Source organism: Denticeps clupeoides, unplaced genomic scaffold (genome assembly GCF_900700375.1).
Source record: "Denticeps clupeoides unplaced genomic scaffold, fDenClu1.1, whole genome shotgun sequence".
In the NCBI taxonomy this organism is placed as follows: domain Eukaryota; kingdom Metazoa; phylum Chordata; class Actinopteri; order Clupeiformes; family Denticipitidae; genus Denticeps; species Denticeps clupeoides.
Genome location: NW_021629807.1, coordinates 38,359 through 64,455, shown reverse-complemented (window position 1 = coordinate 64,455; position 26,097 = coordinate 38,359). Strand labels below are relative to the sequence as shown.

The window sequence follows — 26,097 nt, the reverse complement described above, 5'->3', positions numbered from 1 at the left end:
TACAGTTTTTTTTCTGCTCAACTGCTTGCAATGATCCATTATGGACGCAAGGTGGCGTGCGTGGCCTGGATTCGGGATGCGTGTGTTGACAACAGACAGAAGCTTTCTTTGGAGATGTGAATCATGAATAACCAAGCTGCGGTCGGTGCGAATATACTTCATTCGATACTTCGATGTCTGATACTTATTACCTGATACATCATTCTGGTGAGCATTTCGGGCTTTAAGTAGAACTGAGAACTAAAAACATGTAGTAACTGCTAAAAGTGACACTCACACTTCTGAGTATTTTTATACCTTCATTCAAACACACACACGTGTGTGTGTGTGTGTGAACGTCTTACACCATCACACACGCTGCACATGAAGGTCCCGCTTTGAGCCGAGCTCTTTTGTGTGACGCTTTTCTTTTCTACTGGAGCAGCTAAATGACTTCCTTTCAGAGCTCAGAAATGTCAGCTGTGTGTGTGTGTGTCTGTGTGTGTGTGTGTGTGTGTGAGAGAGAGAGAGAGATATAGTTATAGGGTTTGGGTTGGACATAGAGAATATGGGTTCTTTATAGAGTAGATAAAATGTGTGCATGAATTTTTTGGACTTGTGTGTTTGTGTGTGTGTGTGTGTGTGTGTCCATCTCCGTGTGACCTGTTTGGGCTCCTGAGGTGTCCGGTGAGTTGCCAGAATTGATTGTGTAACGTCCCCCGTCATGCCTTGTGCAGAGCTGATGTGCCCCACACAGCGTCTCTGACATTTACCCCCCCATCGCGGCTCAGCAATAAACGCTTAATCAAAGCCTGGCTGTGTGTGTGACACAGAGAGAGAGAGAGTGTGAGAATGAGCCTGTTTGTGTGTGTGTGTGTATGTGTGTCTCCTTGGTATAAAATGAAAATGGGTCATGGGTCAGAAGGTCATGATGTATTGACACAGAACCAAAGACACGAAGCAAAGAAAACTGATGGATCTGCAGTAATTATATTAAATAAAATGTTCTCGTGGAATTTTCTGAATTCATCCTAACAGCATCACCTCTGCATCTCTCACACTCGTATTTTAAGGTGTTTTCTGTTTGATGATGGTGTTTAAGTGGAAATCAACCCTCACTGAAATGAGTTGAAGGATGATGATGGTGTAGATGAAGGACAGGGGCAGTACGATGATGTAGTACGCTGGATGTGTATTTAATGCACTGTCACAGTGAGCATAAGAAACTGTACTGTATGTGTGTGTGTGCCACATCAATATTAATGGAGTATAATACACACCGCCAAAGAGAGGTGCATGCTGGGAGAGCACAGAGAGACCCTCCCATGACTTCTCCGGATTGGAACACCACCGTTCCGGATTAAACCCCCGCCTTGTTTCCCCAACTCTGGGAAACTCTTACTCAATTATTCATGCTTGGATTGCAGCTTTTGGCCAGTTACCATGACAACAAGATCTTAAGAATTTATATGCTCGTATGACTGCTCCCATCATTATCATTACAAACCTAAAAAGAGAACAGACAGACAAAAAAAAACATTTTTATTAAATATGAAAATTAATAAGTTTATACTGCATTTAAATTTACAGCATTTATCAGACGCCCTTATCCAGAGCGATTTACAATCAGTAGTTACAGGGACAGTCCCCCTGGAGACACTCAGGGTTAAGTGTCCTGCTCAGGGACAGAATGGTAGTAAGTGGGATTTGAACCTGGGTCTTCTGGTTCATAGGGTCTGGGTCACCTGGGTCTTCTGGTTACCCACTAGGCTACTACCATACTAACCCCCCTGTTACAGATTCTGTAACTAAGACTTCTGAGACTAAACCTCATTGTTACAGATTATGATCTGAGACTAAACCTCACTGTTGTCACGTCCATGCAGGCATGACAATGCGGGTGCACGGAGAGGAGGACGAAGAGTGATGAGGAATGAAGGACGCTATCACCTGACATCATGAAACTGGGGTTTAATAGTGAATCACAGGACAGGGAGACATCCGAGACATTGACTTCGGTGAACATGGTCCATAACGTTAAAGACCTGACAGCGAACAGAAACGAACAGGGCAGCTTTAAACATTTGACACAGGTGAAAACGATTAGGGAACATTTCACATGACAACAATGAAACAATGAAACAATGAAACAAAGTAACCCCTTTTCGGACCGGATCGTTACAACTGTTACTGATACTGATCTGAAACTAAGCCCTGTTACAGATTCTGATCTGAGACTAAACCCCCCTGTTATAGATTCTGATCTGAGACTAACCCCCCATGTTATAGATTCTGATCTGAGATTAAACCCCCTGTTACAGATTTTGATCTGAGACTAAACCTCACTGTTACTGATACTGATCTGAAACTAACCCCCCATTACAGATTCTGATCTGAGACTAAACCCCCCATGTTATAGATTCTGATCTGAGACTAAACCCCCTGTTACAGATTCTGATCTGAGACTAAACCCCCTGTTACAGATTCTGATCTGAGATTTATACCTCTGTTACAGGTCCTGATTTGAGACTATACTTTTGTTACACGTCCTAATTGCTGAGAGACCGCATTTTCACCAGCTGACTTTGGTCCTATAGGGGACCTCAGGTGTGTGTCCTGATGGAGTGTACTGTCTTGCTCTCGGGTTCTCCATCCTTCCTGCCTCTTTTCATTCTACACGGATGGCCAGTTGCACTTATTTCATAGTCTGCTGGGGTGCAGTAGTGGCAGCAGCCAACTTCACCCCCTGTCCCACACACTCCATGGCCAGCTGCAGCTTTGGCAGAATCACTGAACGGCGTCAGCCTGCCTCATAGACAGAATGTGTCCATATAATCCAACTGGGACACAATGCAGTCTGGGTCGGGTCAACTGCACAGTGGGCATCAGCAGGCTGGCAGCATGGCTGATATCTTTCTCCTGAGAGACACACACACACACACTCAGGGGCCCATAATCCAGGTTCAGCACTCAAAGAGACATCCTGCGACATGTGGAGAGACTGGTGTGTGTTCACGTGTGTGTGAAAGGGAAGGCTGATAAACTGGAAGTGTGTGTGTGTGTGTGTGTGTGTGTGTGTGTGTGTGTGTGTGTGTGTGAGGATTATCCACCCCCTTGCCGAGACACAGATGTGACTAGAAAGGGTGAAATATGTCTATGATAAAATGGGATAAAAAATCAAATAATAATTGCATTACCAATAGGCGAATACATGTGTATACACGTGTGTGTGTGTGTGTGTGTGTGTGTATGTGTGTGTACAACGACTGAATCGTATACACTGAATGTTTGTGGATTACGGCTCTTCTTTTAATACGGCTTTTCATGCCACCCAAACTGACCCATTAACAGTTAAATCTTGGACTCAGTGTCTCCTGGACTTTCTCACAACCCCAACACACATCTCCTCCGCCCTGATCCTCCACCCCAGCACGCCACATGACTGTGTGGTGAGACACAGCTCCAACGCCTTCATAGCGTTTGCTGATGACACCACTATCGTGGGCCGTGGGCAGAGACGAGATGAGACTCCAGACTAATAACCCGTCCCTCAGCGTCAGCAAAACCAAGGCGCTGGTCTCAGATCACAGGAAACAGGAAGCGGCTCATGCAGCCGGGGCGGAGCAGATGCTGTCGAGAGGGACACCCTAACCTCCACAGACCTCAGCAGCTTCTACAGGTGTGCTGTGGAGTCCATCACGCTGCCTGGAGAGGAGGGATAAACTGGCCAGAGAATCATCAGAACACCACAGGAAGACAAACAGCGTCACATAGTACCTGGGTGGTAGTGGCCTATTGGGTTAACACACTCGCCTGTGAACCAGAAGACCCAGGTTCAAACCCCACTTACTACCATCGTGTCCCTGAGCAGGACACTTAACCCTGAGTGTCCCCAGGGAGGGACTGTCATGGCTGCCCACTGCTCACCAAGGGTGATGGTTAAATACAGAGGACACATTTTGTTGTGTCACTGTGTGCTGGGCTGCAGTGTTTCACAATGATAATCACTTCACTTTCATCATATTCTGTTTAATAAATGCAAATATTTTTTATCTTCATTTCAACAAATTCCAAGCAGAGATTTTCTCCAGTGTGGGAGATAATAAGAGGATAACACTCGGCCGGTTTTACTGCCATACGCATAAGTGTGTGAGTGTGTGACCTTTACAGAATGTGTTGAAGACATTGAACACACACACACACACACACACGTCACTCATAAATCCTCATGCAAAATTGATCTAGACTCAGACCTCAGTTTGAGAAATGTCAGCATCTTCCACCTCCCAGTCTTCCTTCTCCGCAGAGGTCAGGTCTGGTCGTCCCTCCAGGCCACCGTACAGAAGGAGCAGAGTCTTTGTTGTCCGGAGAACTTTTCTTTCTTCATACAGAGTTGTGCTGAGCAGTCTGCTGGTGCTTCATTACTTTAGCGGCTGCTATTGGAGGCGGCCAGCAAATTAATCTAATTAAAAGGAAATTGCAGCCCATTAACCATCTCCCGGGGGGTCTGCGTGGTGGGCCAGGATCCTGAAACTCAGCATTTTGTCTGAGGACCCCCGACATTCTGATGAATTTTTATCGATTCGTGGCTGAGAGCTGCTGAGCGCAGCCGTACCGGTTCACGTTGCGCCTGTTCTGCAGTTCTCTGCTGGACCAGGTTCTCTCTAAAGAGAAGTGAATCGCCTGGTTCTGCTCTGACGAAAAACTCATTACAATCCGGGCTCGTTATGAAGGTCAGTCAAGGACACGTCCTGCTGGTGGGCCATGAATATGCGCATTAATAATAATAATACATTTTATTTAAAATGCACTTTCCATTCTAATAAAGTGCTACAGAGGTCAAATCAACAAGCGTAGACCCTTTTTAAAGTTGGGTTTTCAGGCCACGTTTAAAAGTGTCCACAGTCTGTGGAGCCCTCAGGTGACCTTACTGGAGATTTTATACTCCTCAGTCTAAAAAGCTCCAGTTCTCCAACCCAGTAACAGTCGTCCAGACGCCAGGGCTCCCCAACATACACACATGACGAACTGAAAACATCTGATTTCTCTGGCCTTCTGTTAAAGTCCCAGACACAGAGTCAAGGAGTGTTAAATTCACCTTAGTTAGGCTGTCCTAGTTAGGGTACCGGGCCACTGTGGCACCAATATACCACTATTACCACATATTTCAGTATCGGTCGTACGACGTCACCATCTGCCGCTGCTTTTTTGTTCTCTCCGAGACACGGAATCAAGCGCCCAGACTACTGGCAGACTCCAGGGAAGAGACCAGCAGATAAATCCTAGTCCCTAGCAATAAACAGCTAATGAGACGACTTAGCATGAAACCAGCCAGATGGTCACCACAGCCACCACCACCATAACAACTACAGCTTCAGGGATCTTCAAATGGACCAGTAACATCATAATGGACACATAATGTAGACCATGACACTGGACTACACTCTGGACTTCTCCAACCCTACAACTGTAGGACTTTTTAAAAAAAAATTTATTGGACAATCACAAACCCTGCACTGACACCACGTGCAGGCTCACTCTACCCTTTATTTCTCTCATTTTCCTTGTGTGCAGAAGGGTCAAGTGTTGGGGGTGTTCACTGTAGGGCCTGTCAAAGCCCACTGAGACATACTGTATGTGATTTTGGACTATATAAGAAATAAATGTTGTTGGTTCAAATCCCAAACCGCCAAGGTTCCATACACAACGCTCCCCAGGCGCCTTTCCCACTGATCACTTTCACTTTTTACTGGCAATGGTGACTTATTTTAGATTTCTTCAGCACTTAAATCTTACAGGATTGCGATACTATAGAGTTTTCCCACGACTCCTGGAGCTCCCGAACTGCTGTCTCAGGATTTTCTCTTCCCTTCAATCCCTCGCCAAAGCAGGGCATTTTGGGTAATAAAATACCTCAGAAGAAAAGCGCTGACTTCTGGTTCTTGTTCATCCCACTAAAGGAGAGGAGACTAGTGAGTTTCAGATTAAAAACATCAGTCCTGTAGTTACACATGGTTGGTTCACTGCAGCTTTCGTGGTATTCAGAACCTGGATCATGCCTACTGTGTCACTATCATAATCACGTTATATGAACGACACAAGACACACAAACAGGATTTTATCAAACAAAGTTTCATTTTTACACATCAGACACAGACTGTGGGGTTACGAGAAGTTCAAAATCCATCCTGGGTGTGTGGCTCCACCAGAGCCCTCAGAGACGTGGACACTGGACTCACTGTGGAGTGAATAATGTTCTCATGTTGTCTCTGAGAACTCGAACATGTCTTCATGGTACAGGTCCTCAGGAAGCTCCTCCTCTTCCATGAAGAACGTGGGGAATGGCGGCTGATGGTTTTTGGCCAGGAGTTGAGGCAGGATGGTGTCCCTCACCTATAAACCAAATCAGCAACAACCCATCACAACCTGCAGACATCACCACACCACACCACTCCTCCTTCTCCTCTTCATTCATGGTTCCTCCTGTGGGTTTCATGTTCCAGAATCCATAAAGGAGTGAAGAGTGAAACATGAAAAGGTTTCAGCGAACATCAAAACGGAGCTGAAGCTGAAAGTCCGTCAGGCATTTAGGCTGCAGATGTCAATAAAATGTTCACTTCATCACAGCAGGGGCTCTGAGTGTGTGTGTGTGTGTGTGTGTGTGTGTGTGTGTGTGTGTGAGATAGCGTTAGCGAGAAAGTGTACATTCCAAATAAAGTGCTGACTGCACACGATCGATGGCGAGATGCCCCGAGTGCACGCTCACACCGGCTCACCTGATGGAGATGGATTAAACTGGTGAGCGTGTGTGAAAATGAGCCACGGTTAACATCTCTGCAACTCTTGTTTTAGCACACACATTTAATAAATAAGCAGTGTGTACCTAAATGTGATCGAATGAATCTGGAGAACAGATGTATGTATGAGTGTGTGTGTGTGTGTGTCTCACCTTCAAAAGACAGTTCCTATGTCCAGGAACCGAGCCGTTGACATAGAGGATATTAAGCCTGGTGTTCACTCTCCACACCTCAACACACAACAAAAAATATATATTTTACACACACACATTTCCTCTTGTGTAGACCTGAGTGCAAGCCTGTGTGTAAGTGTGAGTATAAGCAGTACTAGTGTGTGTGTGTGTGTGTGTGTGTACGTACCTTCAGCCCATGGGCTGTTTTGTACACATTTCCCATCTGACCCGGCATCTTCTTCCCCTTGTGGACTTTTGCCGGATCCTGAGAGGCAGCACAGACTACATTACCCACACTGCACCACTGCATGCCTGCCTGTAATGTTTCGCGTTCTCCCTCACCCCGCCGGGTCCTAGGGACCCTGGTCTCCGGTGCGTTTTTGTTTGGCCGTGAGACGCCGGTTGACCTTTGAACCCCCATCGCTTCATTACACCCTGGAAGCCCTTTCCGATTCTACAGGAAAAAAATAGTGTAAACAAACAATGTTCGAAAAGAAGGGAAATTATCCGAATTAACATAAAACATAATATAATATGAAACTCACGTTTTCGCCGTTACATCCACGTACTGACCAGGACGGAAATGAGCAGCATACAGAGGAGTACCTGACAACGGCACGTTCAGAGCAGTGAGACATGACACTTCCAACACAGGGACCACGCACACTCACAGAAAAAAAAATTAAAAAACCAAGAAAAAAAAAAAACGGGGCCCTCCCCAATAAAAAAAAAGAAAAGAATATCACAGGCACCACCCGAAAGGGAAAAAAATAAAATAAAAATCAGGGGCTGCACATAAAACAGAACCCAAGGCTCCGCATTAAAGAAGAAAAAAAAAAAATTAGGGTCCCCACTTTTTTAAACAAATGAATAAATTCAGAGGCGCACAAAGACTGAATGTTCTCAACCCCATTTAACACCGGGGCGGCGGGTGTCCGTAGAGACTGCTGGTTGTTTATGGTTGTTACCGTAGTTACCTGGTTTGACGACTGCGTTGTCAGTCACACGAAAAGTGGTCATTTTCTGCTTGGGTGGGACTCCGGCATTCTGGAACATTTCCAAAGAAGATTCTGCCCTCTTGAATAAAAAATAAATAAATACATTTTTGTGATTTGTTCTAGAACCAAGAATCATGTTCCTTCTTCTAATTACGTGTGTGCGTTTACCTGAAATGGGGAACAGTTTTTGCCTCCCACCAGCAGAGCAGCCGACTGACCATCATGCTCTTCTTTAGAAAGGTGCTTCACCACATGACAGTCCTGCACCTGCACAGCACCACCACCATCATCATCACCATCGTCTGATATCAACACCAATACTGATAAATGAACAACTGCAGGGGAACCGCGGAATTTACTGTATTGATTATTTTCCCATAAATAATGCAGTAATTTGGTTTTCGCAAGATATGGGTGTGAAAATGATATCTTGATCATTGATTGTATTGATTATGTGAACAACACTAATGATGACAGCACTGAGCAGCTCCCACAGTGTGGGATGGAGACTCACAAGGTCTTTTCTCTACAACAGCGGACCACACAAACACACACATTCAGTAGACATGTGCAATATATCCACTCTGTACATATGTACACTTTCACAAATATATAAACAAATACTTTTTATGTATAGGCTGATATGTTAATATTTTTACTATTCCCATCCACTGTTGTTTTTTCAAGGACTTTAACTTTTTATATCATTTTTTTAATCGACATTTTTGCTGCTTTTATTTTGTACTGTCCACTTCCTGCCGTGCCAATGTAAATTTCCCACTTGTGGGACTAATAAGGGATCATCTTATCTTATCACACACTGACTGTTTAATGGACACATAATAAACTAATGTCAGAATTTTTTAGACATAGCCAGATAGGAACAGGAAGTGGCAGCTAGTTGCTGGTTATCTGTATTCACTGAGAGGTGAAACTAATTAACTGTTGGTGGGAAATTATTTCTGACACCCAGAAGATGAACTTTATAGTTTAAAAAAAGGGAAGACGCCAGTAGGTATGTTTGACAGCTGTCACACACCCTACTTATCCAGAGCGTGACAGGGACAGTCATCCTGGAGACACTCAGGGTTAGGGTGGTAGTAGCCTAGTGGGTAACACACTCGGGTTCGAATCCCACTTACTACCATTGTGTCCCTGAGCAAGACACTTAACCCTAAATTGCTCCAGGGAGACTGTCCCTGTAACTACTGATTGTAAGTCGCTCTGGATAAGGGCGTCTGATAAATGCTGTAAATGTAAATGTGGTTAAGTGTCTTGCTCAGGGACACAATGGTAGTAAGTGGGTCTTCTGGTTCACAGGCGAGTGTCACCCTCCTGTCAATATGTGACACATCTAGGTGTAGAGCGGCATCCATCTCCTCCCTTTCACCTCCGTTCTCTAATGTCCAAACATGACCACGCCCACTACCAACCCCGACATGCAGGTTATTCGCACTTTCAGAGGGGGAATCGTCGTCCACACTGACTAATTCAGCATCAGAGAAGCCACCGTGTGGTGAGAAGTAACCTGGAGGAGCAGCTCACACCTGCAGAAGTGTCACTACATGTCTGTCCCCGGCTTTGGTCCACAGTGGCATCATACCCAGCTTCACCGCCACCAGACCCACCCGACGACTGCCTGGTCACAGAGAGAGAGAGGATTTTTTTGCATATCATCATTGGAGGGCTGTAATCACGTGACTGGACCCGGACACCCACCTTCCTCCCACTCGTGTCGGGGCCACGGCTGGTCCTTCAGGGGACTCAGCCGCTCCGCCGTCAGCCTCCGGAACTCGCCCGCGGCGTCGCGCCGCATGAAGGCCGCGTTGTCCTCCGTCAGGTGCTCGTCGAACCACGTGGAGCTCCTGATGGCCCGAACTGGGGGACAGCGAGCTGGGGGACTTGCGGCGAAACAAACCCGCGAAACGGTTACTACACACCGACAAGTACACGTTCACACGGAACGCTCACCGGCAGCCTGGAACGGGCAACGTGGTCGGATAAAATGGAGCGCAAAACACGCGTATTTACACGCAGACACGACCGGCCGCGATTTGTTGATTTGCACACGGCTAACACTTGTTAGCATAACGCGGCTAACCGTGCTAGCGTTAGAAGTCATAAAGTTATGTTACGAACAGTTATGGTGAGTTTTAGAGCGTAGTAATTTTATAACAAATAAAGCCAATATACGATGTTTAATTTTTACCTGCTGGCTGCAGGGCCGATGAAAGCCGCTCGCCGGAATGACGTCACCGCCAGGCGCAGCATTATACTTTAAATCGACTTTTACTTTAAATCGACTAGAGGTAAAAAAAAAACAATAATAATAAATGAACGAATGAAATGAATCACTCAGGATCTTTCCGCGAAGACGCTGTCCCCGGTACTGCAGCGGCCATGCCGCCGCGTCTCTCCACTGCAGCAGTGTCACCTCTGCCACGTCCGGTCCGGGTGGGAAGTCTTTCCGGGCGGAAACTGGGCGGAAGAGAAACTGTTCCTACTGCCCATGACTGGCTGCAATTTCATATCTCATCATAAGGGTTGTTTCATTAAAACAATTCCATAAATGAATACAGAATAAGACTGATTTTTTTTTTACAATTTTGAATTATTATTAAATATTATTGTCTAGATACTACAGAGAAAATAATTTTTAAAGATTGCAGTGACGCAGACAAATCATCCGTGCAAACGGCTCCAAACCCTCAACCTCCTGTTCCATTCCTCAGGATTGATGTGTGCTGCCACGGTGAAAGCGATTAAAAGTCCAGAGTCTCGTTCCTCCAGCGGGATTTTTCTCTGCACTAATCTGCCAGTTTAATTATACATGATGAGCAGGCTAATTGGATGGGTATGTGTGTGTATGTGTGTGTGTTCTGTGGACTTCAAAGGCCATTTGGGTCACAACGATTGCATTGAGCTCTTCGAACCGAACAGTTCACACACGGATCTGTGCCGGTTGAGTTGTTTTATTAAAGTGCCGCCGTGTGCAAGGCCTACAGTGGCAGGAAATGATGTGACCAAGTCCTACACACACGGAGACGCACGGAATCCACCCCGGAAAAACGTTATAGGCAGGAATCAGAGCCACAGCCAGAGAAAAAGCAAGACTTCTCTTTTTATTGTCAACATGCAAAAGCACAGAGTGTTGGTTTGCACACACACACACACAGTCATTCATTTTCTAGACAGAGATCACTACACCCCCAGTGCCCAACCCCATACTTTACACCGTAAGAATATTTAAGAAATTTAGCAAAAGATTGACAAACCGGTAAAAAAAATGCAGGGACCAGACGAGTTCTACGGAGTTCTAGGTGTGTGTGTGTGGGGGTGCAGCACTCATCTACGTTGTACTCATCTACGGTATATTTACGGTGCTGCGCATGCTCTGTACAGAAGGCGTCTACAGTACGCTCGCCTCGCAGGGCTACGCATGCCAAGGGAGGAACGGGGTGGTTAGAACCCGGCTTCCCCAGGCCGGCGTCCACAAACACACACACACACACCCACCACTGGGGGGTCTACTGGCGGCTAGAGGCGCGGCTCCTGATGCTCTATGCTGGGGGCGGGGCTCAAGGGCTGAAGGCCCTGGAAGACTCGTAGTCGGACAGGTTTTTGGGCTTGATGCCCTTGTTGTTGTAGTAGTCCACCACCTGGTTGGGCACCTCCGCCAGGACACTCTTGGCCAGGGCTGCCGGGGACGCCTGGAGGACAGACACAGAGGAGGAGGATGGTGAGGAGGCAAAAAGGCCGTCCTGACATAATCACCACGGAAACAGACACCCAGCCAACATTACCTGACAATAAAAAAAAATGGATTTAAAATCAAAAAGAATCAGATAATGCAGGCATGATCACAGAGAAGCAGAGGGAAAGACAGAGAGAGCGAGAGAGCAAGAGAGAGAGGGGGGGGCGGGGACTCTCTCTCGCACCTGAGACAGGAGGTCTGTTCTTGTCTCACTTACACAACAGCAGGGGAGGACAGACACCCTTTCACTGACACACACAGGGGAGTGTTATCTCACACATCTGCCAACACACACACACACTCATATCACAACTCAGGATTGTGCGAAGGTTCTAGGCTGTGTGTAAGGAGGGGGCGGGTCATTTTTCCCATCGTCTTCTATGTTTCACGCTTTCTTTTCTCTCTACTTATATTAACTCCACCCTTCTATCGGGGTACGGGACTGGAGAAGCTGTTCTAAAGTGCGTACTAATGAATCTGCATCGGAGGCTGCAGGCGACCTTTGAACCTTGTCACTGCTGCTGGGGGACATTTCTAGCAAATCACACTTCTGAGGTGTCATCTTGTTGTCATGAGTAAACACCTTCCTCCTCTTCTGACCTATCGTGGGAACATTATAAAAAATACATCTATGTACGACAGCGTCTCGTTCACTCAGGGCCATCATTACTACCAGAGGTGAGCAGAGTAGCCAAAACCTTTACTCACGTATGAGTAGCGTTACTCCAAAATAGAAATACTCCAGTACAAGTAAAAAGTAAAAAAAAATGACTCAAGTAAGAGTACAAAAATATATAGTGATAAAATTACTGAGTAAGTGTTTGATTGTAATATCTCATTTATTACGTCAGGTTTACGATATTAATATTGTGTGTAGTCATTAATGGACTACATCTCAGCGTACAAACTCTCCTATATATTCTAATTATATGTTAAATTAACCAGTTAGACGATAACATTAATTCCCTCCTCTACAGAAAATGTATAGCGATTATTGTTGCTACATCTGAATGGTGAAACGTGTTAGAGCATAAACCATATTACAACCTGGTAACAAGTGAATGGTGATTGTCATAGTGAAACACTGCAGCACATCACACGGCTTTTAACCCTTTTAAACCTCGGTGAACAGTGGGCAGCCATGACAAGTGGCACCTCAGCGGATCGGGATTCGAACCGGCAACCTTCTGATTACGGGGCCACTTCCTTAACCTCTAGGCCCCCACTGCCCCAAGTCGAGTGTTGCCCAATGTAGCGAAGTAAGAGTAAAGTTTCTTATTCACAAATGTACTCAAGTAAAAGTAAAAAGTATGGTATTGTAAACCTCCTTATCAAGTAAATGTAACTCGTTACTACCCACGTCTGCTTACTACACGTGCACAGAGTACATCCCTTTTACTACACTACTGAGTCGGAGATCGACATTTAGAATGATTTCATTGTTCATGAAAGTGCAAAGAAGTTCAAATGTTGAGCCGTGACCTTTGACCTGTATCAGACTATCAGTGCCAGCCACTCTGTCTGCTGGTCTTGTGATGGACTGGTATGACGAACCAGTTCTGTCTACCATGATGACCCTAAAGTGTTCTGATCACCATGGTTACAGGAAATGTCAGCTTCAATCAGCATCTCCACACCGCTGATAAATCACAACGTCGGGACGTGGTGCCAGGACCTCACCGCCAGCTGCTTTTGGGGAATAAGCATGACGGGAAAAACGGAGGCTGCCGACCTCAAAAACGGCTTTTCAAGCAAAAGAAGGAGAGAGTGAGCAAGTGAGAGAGAGAGAGAGAGAGAGAGAGAGGGAGGAAGAACATGGTGGCCTGGTATTGTGGGTCTGTCTGCGGTTCTATGTTTGTAATACGCACCTCTCTCGTTAATAGAGTCTCACCGAGATTAACAGCTTTTTTAAGAAATGACACACACACAGGAGCTGTGTAGCACACCACCAAGGTGTTAATGAAGATCCATGTGGGCGTGTCCTGAACAAGCAGCTCGTTTACATCTAATTAAATTAAATCCCGTTGGGCCTGTCTGTTGGAGCACAGAGCAACACAACCCACAGCACAGTGTACAACACACAACACAACACACAGCTCGGCTCAGCATACACAGCACAGCTCAGATCGGCACAGCTCAGCTCGCCGTACAACACACAGCTCAGCATATCACACAACACAAAACACAACAAACAGCTCGACTCAGCACAGCACACAACATTTACAGCGTTTATCAGACGCCCTTATCCAGAGCGCCTTACATTCAGTAGTTACAGGGACAGTCCCCCCCTGGAGACACTCAGGGTTAAGTGTCTTGCTCAGGGACACAATGGTAGTAAGTGGGGTTTGAACCTGGGTCTTCTGGTTAACAGGCGAGTGTGTTACACACTAGGCTACTACCACCCATACAACACACAACTCACAGTTCGGCTCGACTCAGCTCAGCACAGCACAGGGTACACAACAGAATACAACACACAGCTCTGCACAACACAAGGGGCAGTGGTGGCCTAGCGGTTAAGGAAGCGGCCCTGTAATCAGAAGGTTGCCGGTTCAAATCCCGATCTGCCAAGGTGCCACTGAGGTGCCACTGAGCAAAGCACCGTCCCCACACACTGCTCCCCGGGCGCCTGTCATGGCTGCCCACTCAGGGTGATGGTTAAATGCAGAGGACAAATTTCACTGTGTGCACCGTGTGCTGTGCTGCTGTGTATCACATGTGACAATCACTTCACTTTATAAAAAAAAAAAAAGCACAGCACACAACACACAGTTCAGCTCAGCAGGTCACACAACACACATTTCGGCTCAGCAGAGTACAAAACATACAAAACACAGCTCAGCACACAACACACAGGTCAGCTCAGCATAGCATAGCAGACAATAAACAGTTCGGTTCAGCACAGCACAAAACACAACACAACAAACAACACACAACACAACACACAGCTCGTCTCACCACTGCACACAACATAAAACACACAACACAGAACACAGCTTGACTCAGCACAGCACACAACACCCATCACACATCTGAGCTGAACAGGCATGTGGTGACGACTGACGTGTTTGAAGCTGCGGAACGGAACGAACTGGACGATGTCCCTCAGGACCGGTTCGCCCTTGGGGGACCGCAGGATCCCGTCGTCCCCGTCCAGCATCTGCATGTCGCTGAAGTCGGCGTTGCCGATGCCAACAATGATGACAGACATGGGCAGGTGGGAGGCGTGGACGATCGCCTCGCGGGTGTCGGCCATGTCTGTTATCACGCCGTCCGTCAGAATCAGGAGGATGAAATATTCCTGCAGACAAGGAAAATCTGTTAAATATCATTCTCTCTCTCGCTCTCTCTAACACACACACACACACACACACACACACACACACACCATGGCTTCTTTGGTGTGCATCTCCTCGGAAGCAGCGCTGGCCACCTTCTGGATGATGGGCGCGATGTTGGTGGGGCCATACAGCTGGATCTTAGGCAGGCAGTTCTGATAGGCCTCGACCACGCCCTGAATACCTGCACACACATACACACACACACACACACTTTATACAAGAACTACAGTCATGCCGGACACGATTTCCTGCATAAAAACCTCCAGGCTGTGTCACATGCTGGTACTCCTGGAGCTTCACCGGCATGAAGATGAACAGCCGTGAGAAGGAGAGTCCTGGCTGAAGAACATCTGGCTTCCCAGAACTAGTCTAACTATTCACCAGGAGAGATACGGGTACCTGCACATTCCGGGTTTTCTTCATCGAAGTTCACGGCAAAGTCATGGGACACCTAAGACACAAATGGACAAAGTGAGACTTTTACACACATCATTAAACGTCACCAAATCATGGTTCATATACAATAATCCAGGGCAGTGGTGGCCCTGTGACTAGCGACCTCGTAATCAGAAGGTTGCCTGTCATGGCTGCCCACTGCTCACTCAGGGTGATGGGTTAAATGCAGAGGACAAATTTCACTGTGTGCATCGTGTGCTGTGCTGCTGTGTATCACATGTGACAATCACTTCACTTTATAGAATCCACTATTCATAAACATGCTACACAAGCCCCGCCCTGATCCAATCATCTGCATTTACTACATTTATTCCCGCCCACAGCAGGAGGCAGGTAAATTCAGGCAGTGGGTTCGCAGCAAAATATGAAACGTTTAAAAAAAGGGGACAGAAGGTCTTCCGACTGCTCCTCAGAACTACAGTCTCGTTTCATATTTAAAAGAGACAGGCTTCCTGTTTTCCTGTCCTTCCCTGCAGGGATAAAACATTTTTATCTTTAATCACAGAGCAAATCTGTTACTTACCTTGAAATCTGGAGGTATCTGTCCCCCGAACCCAAAGGCAGGGAACATCTTATCACTACAGTCACACACACACACACACACACACACACAGATTATTACATTAGTGAACACAGCATCATTCCATCATTCAGTCATTTACAACACGAACAATTTACCACACCGTTCCTGTCCATCACAACTGATTACATGGTATATATGTAAGAGCGGGCGGAGCACCTGTCGTAGTCCTGGCAGATCTCCCCCACGGCCACCAGCGCCTTCAGGTACTCGTTGGGCTGGTACGGGTGGATGTAGTGCAGGGAGCAGCTGTTCCGCGGGTCGCCGTTCGACGCCGTGAAGTCGATCGCCACCTAAGGGACAGCGGCTCATTAGTGGCCCGTTAAGAGGCGGAGCCACTTTACCTCGTTAATTAATTTTTTACACGAATAACCTTCCACCAACACGTGTTTGTAGATGTAAACGTATTAGCGGAATTAAAGTGCGATCGCCACGCGGGGCCATGATGTATGAAACCAATTGGGAGCGCTGATTGGCCATGAATAATGTGCAGAATTACTAATGGCGGCGGTTTGATTCGTAGGACTCACGGTGAACTGAATCTGGCAGCCGCCCATGATGTAGTCCAGGAACGAGTGCATCTTGATGATCTGTGTAGAGGACCGACACGTCACCACCATGCAGCAGAACACACGCGCGCACACACGGGTTCGTGTTTTACGAATCAGGCTCAGTCGGCCTAAAATGAGGTAAAAGTCACAGCTGACCTTACACTGATACAAGGTGACCACACCAGAGTTCCTGTAGTTCTTCTTCTTCACCTGGTACTTGGGATTAATGCAGTCCCACTGGATCTATCAGAGAGAGAGGGGGGGGGGGGGGGGGTAAATGGCGTTGTGAACAGAAAGTTTTTTTTCCAGATCAAGGAAAATCTATCATGAAATCTCTTCCTGTAAATAAAGTTTACAACAATTACAACAATTGTGGCAATGAATAAATATCAGAGTTTGCACTGATTATTTTTTATTAGACATTGTTTACTTTGCATCTTAAACTTGGTATGAAATGAATCCATTATGTGAATCTGAAGCTCATGGCATCTCCTGACCAGCTACAAGATGTATCTGCTGACATACCTGACCACCACAAACACCGTAGGTTTGGGTGTGTCTGTGTGTGTGTGTGTGTGTGTGTGTGTGTGTTCATCCCCTGAAGGTCTTTCTGACTCGGGCTATTTGTGACTACTGCTCTTCACCGCTTTATTACCTGATTTGAGAAACTGATTGGATTCTGGGCCCCAAACAGTTGATTGACATGTTACCATGGTAACCAGCATACACATTTGCTTTCTAGGCCTGAGCACCAGAAATAGTACAGAAGTGAGGGTGTGTGTGTGTGTGTGTGTGTGTATGTGTGTGTTCCGTACCTGTTTCCCCTCCATGCCTCCTTTCATCTCTCTGAAGGTGGTCTGGAATTCTCCAATGAAGTCATGTTTCCCATTGGAGTCCCAGTCATACACGGTGCACTGAAACAGGATCACAACACATTCACCTGCAGGCCCCATCATCCAATGATCAGTTTGTACATGTTCTTGACTTTCTGCAATATTAGATGCACCAGAAAAGAAGAAGAAACTTCTCATTACATCATCAGCATCAGTTAGCAGAAGCTCCGATCCAGAGACTCTGACCCTCTGACGTCCACAGCACAGAATGCACAGTGCTGATCAGTGATCACTGGTAACAGTGACAGTGATGAGCCATGATGAAATAGTTCGGTGAGCCACCAACATGAGAAGCTCCTTTATTCAGTCGGAACCCAAAGCCTCACAGACAAAAATGGAAATGACAGGAAGAGGAGTTCTCCGGAACAGGCAGGGGACATTAACATGACTTGGCAGGGTGGGGGCATTAATGCAGCAGGCAGAGGATGGATGGAAGGGAGGATGGAGAGAAGGGAGGGAGGAAGGAAGGAAGGGAGGGTTGGGAGAAAGGGAGGGAGGAAGGAAGGTGGGGAGGGAGGGAGGTGCAACAACGTTCCCGCTTTCTCCACTTTGCTGGTCTTGTATTGAGACCGGGGGCCGGGAGCGCTGATCCAGGGGTAAATGAGCAGCGAGCAGATGTGAGGGTCCTCTTTAAAGTTCAGGGGACTTTACCGAACACACACATACAGTATTTTTATATACTGTTTGTATGCATACATGCATGTGGATGTGCACGTAAATATAACGCAACTGTGGTTTTGAGACCGTGTCTACGTGTGCAGACACACACAGTGACACTCAGCGACAGACCTGCTGCTGAATCATTAATAACAGTACATTAGAGGGGGGTAATCAAAATTTGAAGGCCTATTAAAATATTAATACCCAGATGCTACAGATGACTTTTTAGTGTGTGTGTGTGTGTGTGTGTGTGTGTATGAGCGTTTCATATCATTCGAAATTTTAAAAGACACGCACGTTCTTTCATTTGCTCTTCGTTAGGAGAAAACTCATAATTTGCTCCATCAGCTCTTCCTCTGCACAGTGTCACCATAAGTTTACGTAACCCCAGGCACCCGGCAAATGACTGTGTCACCATGGCAACCGGTGACACATGGTAGAGTGCGATGAATATTTGAGCAGGGCTGTGTACTCATCTTTATACATGAACGTGTCACTCTGGAGGACACTCGCAAAATCACCCATCGTCTGTCCTTCACGTGGGACAACCAGCTGGGAAGCTTGCACACATAACCACACCTGATAAGGTGCCATAGTGACACCTCCTCCTGAAAAAGGTAACTGATATTACCAATAACAGCACTAAATATGCTAATGCTAAAGCACTACCAGTTGCAGTGGTGGTCTAGTGGGTAAGGGAACTTGAAGGAAGGTCGTACTCAAAAGGCCGGTTCAAATCCCGAGCCGCCATGGTGCCACTGAGCAGAGTAGCGTCCCCACACACTGCTCGCCGGGCGCCTTTCATGGCTGCCCACTGCTCACTAAGGGTGATGGTTAAATGCAGAGGACAACCTTTGGTTTATGAGTCCGCTTCCTTACCCACCAGGCCACCTTGGCAGGACTTTCTAAATAGGACATTCCACATTCAACGTCGCTCAGACGTTTTCCAGCAACGACTCCACCAATTCAACTTCGCTACCGAGTTCATAACAATATCTGAGCATAACTGAGATTGTAACAACGTTCAACGTTCGGATGTTGTTGTAAACTTGGATGTCAGAGCGACTCCACCATTTCAACTTCAACTAGATGGCTAACTTCAACTTCAATGTCCAAGTGATTCCACCATTTAAATGATGGTGGTAGTAGCCTAGTGGTTAACACACTCAAACCAGAAGACCCAGGTTCAAACCCCACTAACTACCATTGTGTCCCTGAGCAAGACACTTAACCCTGAGTGTCTTCAGGGGGGGGCTGTCCCTGTAACTGTGATTGTAAGTCGCTCTGGATAAGGCCGTCTGATAAATGCTGTAAATGTAAACTTCACTACCGAGTTTATGGCGAAATCTACCAACATGGGGTGTGAGATACAGTGAGGGAGAGAATACACCGTGTTTTTCAGGTAAAACAAGATCCCTCTCTGTTCCAGGACCCACTCAGAGGATGTGGAACCCATTTTAAAGGCATTAATGGCGTAATTGGCGTGTGACGCTGGGAGAGTGGTGATCCATCTATCTCCTGAGCCACTGACAGCTGCCCTCTTAAGAACGGATGCAGGAAAAATTGCTTCTAACGATTTAACCTGGGAAACATATTGACCCCATTGAAAGAAAATCCAGTCGCACTAAATGTAGCAGATCCTACCACGATTACCAGTGGGCTCACGCACACACACCTCCACACAGCGAGTGAACGAGTCTCGGGAGGGGTTCTGCCAATCAGGAGGAAATTGACCAATCAAAGCCTCCGTTGTGCCCTGGGACCCCTGGCGCGCCCGTCTGGGCCGTCAACAGAAATCTCGGCGCCGACATAGAGACCCTGCTCAGAATTCTGCAGTTCAATTCAATTCCAACGTCGGATATCAGGATGAAAGATCATGGTTATGGTTTCTGATGGCATATAGTGTGTAGTGCGCTGTCTTCGTTAAATCAGAAGGTTTGAATCAACGCATGTTGTTGTTGGTCGCGGTCGTGATCCCACGTTTGCGTGCTCGGAGTGGAGTGAATGGTGAGAAATGGAGGAGAAAGAGAGGAGATGGGTGTCAGGTTGGGCGCTTAGTCCCTCCTCACCGACATACAGATTACCAGCGACCCGCTGGCACTTTCAGTCCAGATGAGTGAATCAGTGCATCTCTGGACGATGAAGAGAACCCGGCGACTCCTCCTCTCCTCCTGCCCACAGCCGGTGGCATCGGGACGTGGCCCCGCACCTCCCGCCGCCTCCCGCCGGAGCAGGAAGCTCACCTGCGAGGAGGCTCATTAGCGGGCGGCGGCCCTCGCTCGCTGGAGCCCTTCTCATGAATCTTGCAGGAGCCGAGAGGGGAAATGGACCCTAATCCCAGCGGGACCGAGAGGGACGTGCGCGGAGGGCGGGTCCCGGCCACTGTTCCATATCATCCAGGAGGACGTCACCCCGACACAGCGGGACACGCGGACTGACAGTGACCTGCCAGCGCGATGCCACGGGACGCTCGGCACCGACCGGAATGAATCCGGTGTGGCGGCTGCCTGATTACCAGATTAGAGATGCTTTATAAAAGCTTTTTTTTTTTTTTTTAAAGGAGCAGAACATCTCAGATCTCACCAGCCTGGGCCAGTCTCTCTCGCCATGAGGAACCTTCTGCTGTAATATTCTGCTGCATTGCACCGGGGCAGCATGTGTGTGAGAGAGAGAGACTTCCTGGATCTGCAGATGCCATCTCTCTGCTTTACTTCAGAGACAAATTCACACTCCAAACACTCCATTACACCGTGTGAAGGATTGAACCTTGAAGACTGAGATACTCCTGCAGGGCCTTTACAGACCTCTGGAGATCTATAAAGATCAATCGAAAGAGCAAAATGCATCTTGAAGGATCTTTACACAGAGACAACTCTAGCCAGTGAACACAATTAGGGGCGGTCCTCCTTTTGATGATGGTCTTAGTTCCCGTCTGATGTCCACCAGCACTGATGGAGCGCCATCGTGGTAGCAGCCGCAGATGTGGTCATGAATTTTACATTTCCAGCCAAAGGGGAGTTGAGCTGGACCACATGCTGTTTCTCTGATATGGAGGAACGTGCATCATGTTGAGAGGTCTCAAAGATCTGGTCACTAGGACGTTCGTAGACGGTGGGACAACTTGTCATAATTTCCTCTGACATGATCTTCTTTGTGTCGTGTCCAATTCTTACTGGAATAAAACTAGTTGCCATCAGTGAGAGCATTTAAAACCCATTTGATGTTTGTGACGATCTGGTTAAAACCATCTGACCATCTGCTTTGCTGCCTGTAGCTGAACAGATGCACTTCTGAAGGGCGTCCATCAGCTACAGCATCTCTTCTTCATATATTATACACAGAACATTAGAGAAGGACAGAGACTAGTCCAGACAACACAGAACAGCCGTGTGTGTGTGTGTGTGTGTGTAGATGTTCTAACTGACTGTACCTTCAGCTCCCGTTGGTGGTCTCCACTGCAGAGTGTGTTCAGTGAGACTTTAAAAGATTTCCACACCGGACTCAGATTATTCATGATCGTCTGTAAAGAGACCAGAGGACACACACACACACACACACACAGAGCGTATTACATGTGCATTGAGTGCGGTGAAAGACGTGGACATCAGGTTTATCTACCTCGGTTCTGTGGACCAGTGATCCGGTACCGTCATCGTTTACTCTGAAGATCTCCAGAAAAGGGTCAGACTTGCTGAAGAAATCCTGGAATGGAAATTCGTAATGAAAATCCTGCAGACGTGACATTAATCAGAATCTCGCACGCACATAAAGCGGCTGGGTTTTCACAGAAATCACGTCTCTTAATTTTATCTGCAGGGAGGAAGCTGGCAGGAGACACACACACACACACACACGCACACACACACATACCTTGTCGTCCAGTTTGTTTGCACTAAAGGCCAGTTCCACGTAATCATTGTTTCCAGAAAGTTCTTCAGCTGTAACCTGCAACAGCAGCAGAGCATCAGAAGCTGCTGTTCAGGTGTGTGTCACGGTTTGTGTGTGTGTGTGTGTGTGTGTGTGTGTGTTTTTTACCGTGATGGAGGACTTTCCTGCTGTGTTTCCTTGCTTCAGTAAGGCTTTTGACAGTTTTCTCTGTGAGACAATCTGCAAACCAGTAAAAGCATTTATAACCAGTCACATGACCATGATACTCCCAATCGTCATAATTCTGGAGCAGGAACTCATTTATATAAATACATAGGCTAGTAGCAGCCTAGTGGGTAACAGTAACCAGAAAACCACAAAGTCCCAGGTTCTCTTACTATCCTTGAGTCCCTGAGTGTCTCCGTCAAGGCCGGACTGTGGGGGTGCTCCGGTTCCGTGTTTCACCCTGTCTATGTTGTCTCCATGATTTCCTGATTGTGTGCAGCTGTTTGTATGCATTTAAGTTAGACGGTTGTGTCCCTGGTCTTATTTCACTGTACTTGTGTGTTTACGTTCTATGTGTGTCTATGTGTGTCAGGCCAGTGGTGGCCTAGTGGTTAAGGAAACGAGTCCGTAATCAGAAGGTTGCTGGTTCGAATCCCGATCCGCCAAGGTAACACTGAGGTGCCACTGAGCAAAGCACCGTCCCCACACACTGCTCCCCGGGTGCCTGTCATGGCCGCCCACTGTTCACTGATGGTGACGGGTTAAATGCAGAGGACAAATTTCACTGTCTGCACCGTGTGCTGTGCATCACATGTGACAATCACTTCACTTTAAACTTTATAAGCTGACCTGTTCCGAGTTCCGAGTGTAACTGACATGTTCAAGCAGGAACTGACTTGTCCGAGATGGAATTGACCTGACTGTGCAGAACAGATCTGCCCAAGATGAAACTGACCTGTCTGAGAAGGAACTGACCATGTCGAGTGGGAAATTATGGGGTGGTAGTAGCCTAGTGGATAACACACTCGCCTATGAACCAGAAGACCCGGGTTCAAATCCCGCTTACTACCATTGTGTCCCTGAGCAAGACACTTAACCCTAAGTTGCTCCAGGGGGACTGTCCCTGTAACTACTGATTGTAAGTCGCTCTGGATAAGGGCGTCTGATAAATGCCGTAAATGTAAATGTAAATTACTTGTCCAAGTGAAGCTGACCTGTCTGAACTGACCTGTCAATGCGGGAACTGACTTGTCCGAGTTAAACTGACCTGTTCCAAGTGTAACTGACATGTTCAAGCAGGAACTAACTTGTCTGAGATGGAATTGGTCCGTCTGAGAAGAACTGATCTGCCCAAGATGAAACTGACCTGTCTGAGATGAAACTGACTGGTTCAAGCAGGAACTGACCTGGTCGAGCAGGAAATGACTTGTTTGAGTGGAACTGACCAGTCTGAAGTGACCTGTCAATGTGGGAACTGACCTGGTCGAGCAGGAAATGACTTGTTTGAGTGGAACTGACCAGTCTGAAGTGACCTGTCAATGTGGGAACTGACTTGACTGAGTAAAACTGACCTGTCCCAGTGTGCACTCCATGGCGCCCAGGAAGTCAGCATCCTTGAGTCCATTGTGACTGCTGATGTCATGCAGCTCAAAGCGAAGTCGCTGGACCTCCTCAAAGTAGAAGTCGATGGTGAACACTTTAGAGAAGATCGGGCTGCTGCTGCTGCGAATCACCTCGGAACGGTCCACCTGTGTGACACAGCCCTCCACCAATCAGAGCAGGGCTTTATACTGACAGCCCTTACTGGACTGGACAATTCTGCACAGCCTGACAAGGTTCCATCACTAGGTTCCAATTAACATCTCCATCCAGACACTCTGAATTATAATACGGGCGAAACTCAAAACATGTTGTCAAAAACCCGACTCACACTCACTTTAACTAATCCAACACACACACACACACACACACACACACGCACAGGCACCATTTTAGCAGAAACGTGATATGGTCGTATGGTTCAATCATCAGCTGGGATTGGATCCCCTGAAACCATCTGTGTTCCTGTCTGCATGGGCTCTCAGGATGAGATCCATTATTTAGTCTCACACACACTCACACACACACACACACACATCAAGCCAGCCATGAAGATGCGTTAGGAGGGGTGAAAGAAAGGACGTTGTAGGTCATGAAGCACATGGCTCTACTGGTCGCCCATGATCCCCCCAAATCAGATCTTAAGCATGGTCGAGACCAGTCAGATTCGTCACTTTTTTATTTTATCTCATTATTTTAATCATATTACGTTTACAGTGATGATCTTGCAGCTAAGCGTGAAGCAACGTCCTACCTCGAACCACTGTCCGTGGGACTGCATCTTCAGCACCACGCAGGGGTCGGGTTTGGACAGAGCGTCCCGGTCGGAGATGCCCTTGCAGGCCACCCGCAGCTCTACCTTGGTCAGGCATGGCGTGTTGAAGAGGTCCAAGGTGGTGGCGGCCGACTCGTAGATGTTGCTCATTATGGACTCTGTGCTCCGGCTGAGAACAAACGAGAAGAAAAGGGGTGAGGAGCGTCGGGCCTGGATGTCCGGCCTTCCGCTGATTTGCGGAAGGACTGAAGTGGGACGAGAGACATTAGAGGAGTTTACTTCACAGAGGGAAAGAACTAAAGAGGAAAAGGTGAGACTTTTTGAGACATGACGATGAGATGCCGGTCAGAAGTGCTCCACGTTTCTGATGGTTCATTGGCGCTAAACTGATAAAAAGAAGAGGTCCTGGTCTGCAGTGTGTGTGAAGGTGAAGGTGGAGCAGACGTGATGAGGTCCTGGTGTGAAGGTGAAGGTGGAGCAGAAGTGATGAGGTCCTGGTCTGCAGTGTGTGTGAAGGTGGAGCAGAAGTGAAGAGGTCCTGGTCTGCAGTGTGTGTGAAGGTGGAGCAGAAGTGAAGAGGTCCTGGTCTGCAGTGTGTATGAAGGTGAAGGTGGAGCAGAAGTGAAGAGGTCCTGGTCTGCAGTGTGTATGAAGGTGAAGGTGGAGCAGAAGTGAAGAGGTCCTGGTCTGCAGTGTGTATGAAGGTGAAGGTGGAGCAGAAGTGAAGAGGTCCTGGTCTGAAGTGTGTATGAAGGTGGAGCAGAAGTGAAACGGGCTGGAAAGCAACTTTTCCCCCATTGAACGGCGGATGCTCAATTATTCATGCAGACCTCGCTCATCACACACAGGTTTGTGGGTTCCGGGTATTTTTAGGCGCCGCGCGTAAAGGCTGTCCCTGTAACTACTGATTGTAAGTCGCTCTGGATAAGGGGCGTCTGGTAAATGCTGTGAATGTAAACGCGTAACGGTGCGCACCGCTCAGCACACGCGGGTTTGTGGGTGCGGGGTATTTTTTTAGGCGCCCGGTGCGCAACGTTACGCGCGGCGCGGCGAACCTGCGTTGCGATCAGGGTTCGGTGGGATCCGACCCAGATCCGAGCCTGAGCTGCGCGCAATATCCCCCCGCCGGACTCCTGAAATATCATCCGGTAAAGTGAACCGGCGGGGCTCTGCTGACATGGGGGGTTTTCCGCTGGAAAAGGATGGGGGTCGTGGTTACATCCTGCTGGAGCGACCTTCTCGATCAGGTTTCATCCCGGGCCCGATGGCCGAGTTCACCAGCGCACCCGGGGGAAATTATATCATGCGTATTAATATGTAATATACATATTCATATACAATGCGCCGTAGCGGTGAAGCTCTTGGGGCTTTTTAACTCTCCATCTCCCCAAAAGCACGAATAAACCCCCCAAAAAACTCACCTGCTAAAAAAGAGAACGGGTCCAGAAGCGGCGAGAAAAAAGTTCCTCTGCGTTAGAGATGCGAGCCGAGCATCTTCTGGGGGCTCCCACTCAGGTCCGCGTAACCTGCAGGTGAGGGTGGAGAGACCCTCTCCAGAGCAGCCTCTCCGAGGTAAGGACGGCGCGGCGGAGCGCTCCCCAGTTTAACTGGACTTGCAGCCCCCTCTGGGAGGAGAGGGGCGGCGGTCCGCCGTGGCGGGGCAACAGC

General features: G+C 47.6%; 2 protein-coding genes across 4 annotated transcripts; both read right to left on the bottom strand.

Moving 5' to 3' along the window:
* Positions 1–6,080: 6,080 nt before the first annotated feature.
* On the bottom strand, positions 6,081–10,385 carry LOC114774566 (39S ribosomal protein L3, mitochondrial-like). Its single transcript, XM_028966355.1, has 10 exons — positions 10,157–10,385; positions 9,667–9,848; positions 9,495–9,586; positions 8,116–8,214; positions 7,927–8,026; positions 7,495–7,555; positions 7,292–7,403; positions 7,137–7,214; positions 6,929–7,006; positions 6,081–6,372 (listed from the first exon to the last, which is right to left on the bottom strand). Exons 1-10 carry the CDS (start codon positions 10,216–10,218, stop codon positions 6,238–6,240), a joined length of 999 nt encoding a protein of 332 aa, XP_028822188.1. The 5' UTR covers positions 10,219–10,385; the 3' UTR covers positions 6,081–6,237.
* A 659-nt stretch (positions 10,386–11,044) lies between these two features.
* LOC114774564 (copine-4-like) lies at positions 11,045–26,015 on the bottom strand. Of its 3 annotated transcripts, XM_028966354.1 has the most exons (16): positions 25,851–26,015; positions 24,409–24,598; positions 23,627–23,803; positions 22,218–22,289; positions 22,053–22,127; positions 21,801–21,884; positions 21,613–21,702; positions 17,445–17,543; positions 16,786–16,872; positions 16,609–16,668; positions 16,238–16,371; positions 16,022–16,076; positions 15,442–15,493; positions 15,090–15,223; positions 14,766–15,002; positions 11,045–11,657 (listed from the first exon to the last, which is right to left on the bottom strand). In XM_028966354.1, exons 2-16 carry the CDS (start codon positions 24,577–24,579, stop codon positions 11,526–11,528), a joined length of 1,659 nt encoding a protein of 552 aa, XP_028822187.1. In that variant the 5' UTR covers positions 24,580–24,598; positions 25,851–26,015; the 3' UTR covers positions 11,045–11,525. The 3 variants fall into 3 exon arrangements, with proteins under 3 accessions (XP_028822187.1, XP_028822186.1, XP_028822185.1); XM_028966353.1 differs by lacking the exons at positions 11,045–11,657; positions 25,851–26,015 and adding an exon at positions 24,709–24,952 and having other exon boundaries at positions 14,505–15,002; XM_028966352.1 differs by lacking the exon at positions 11,045–11,657 and having other exon boundaries at positions 14,507–15,002.
* Between the last annotated feature and the right edge of the window lie 82 nt (positions 26,016–26,097).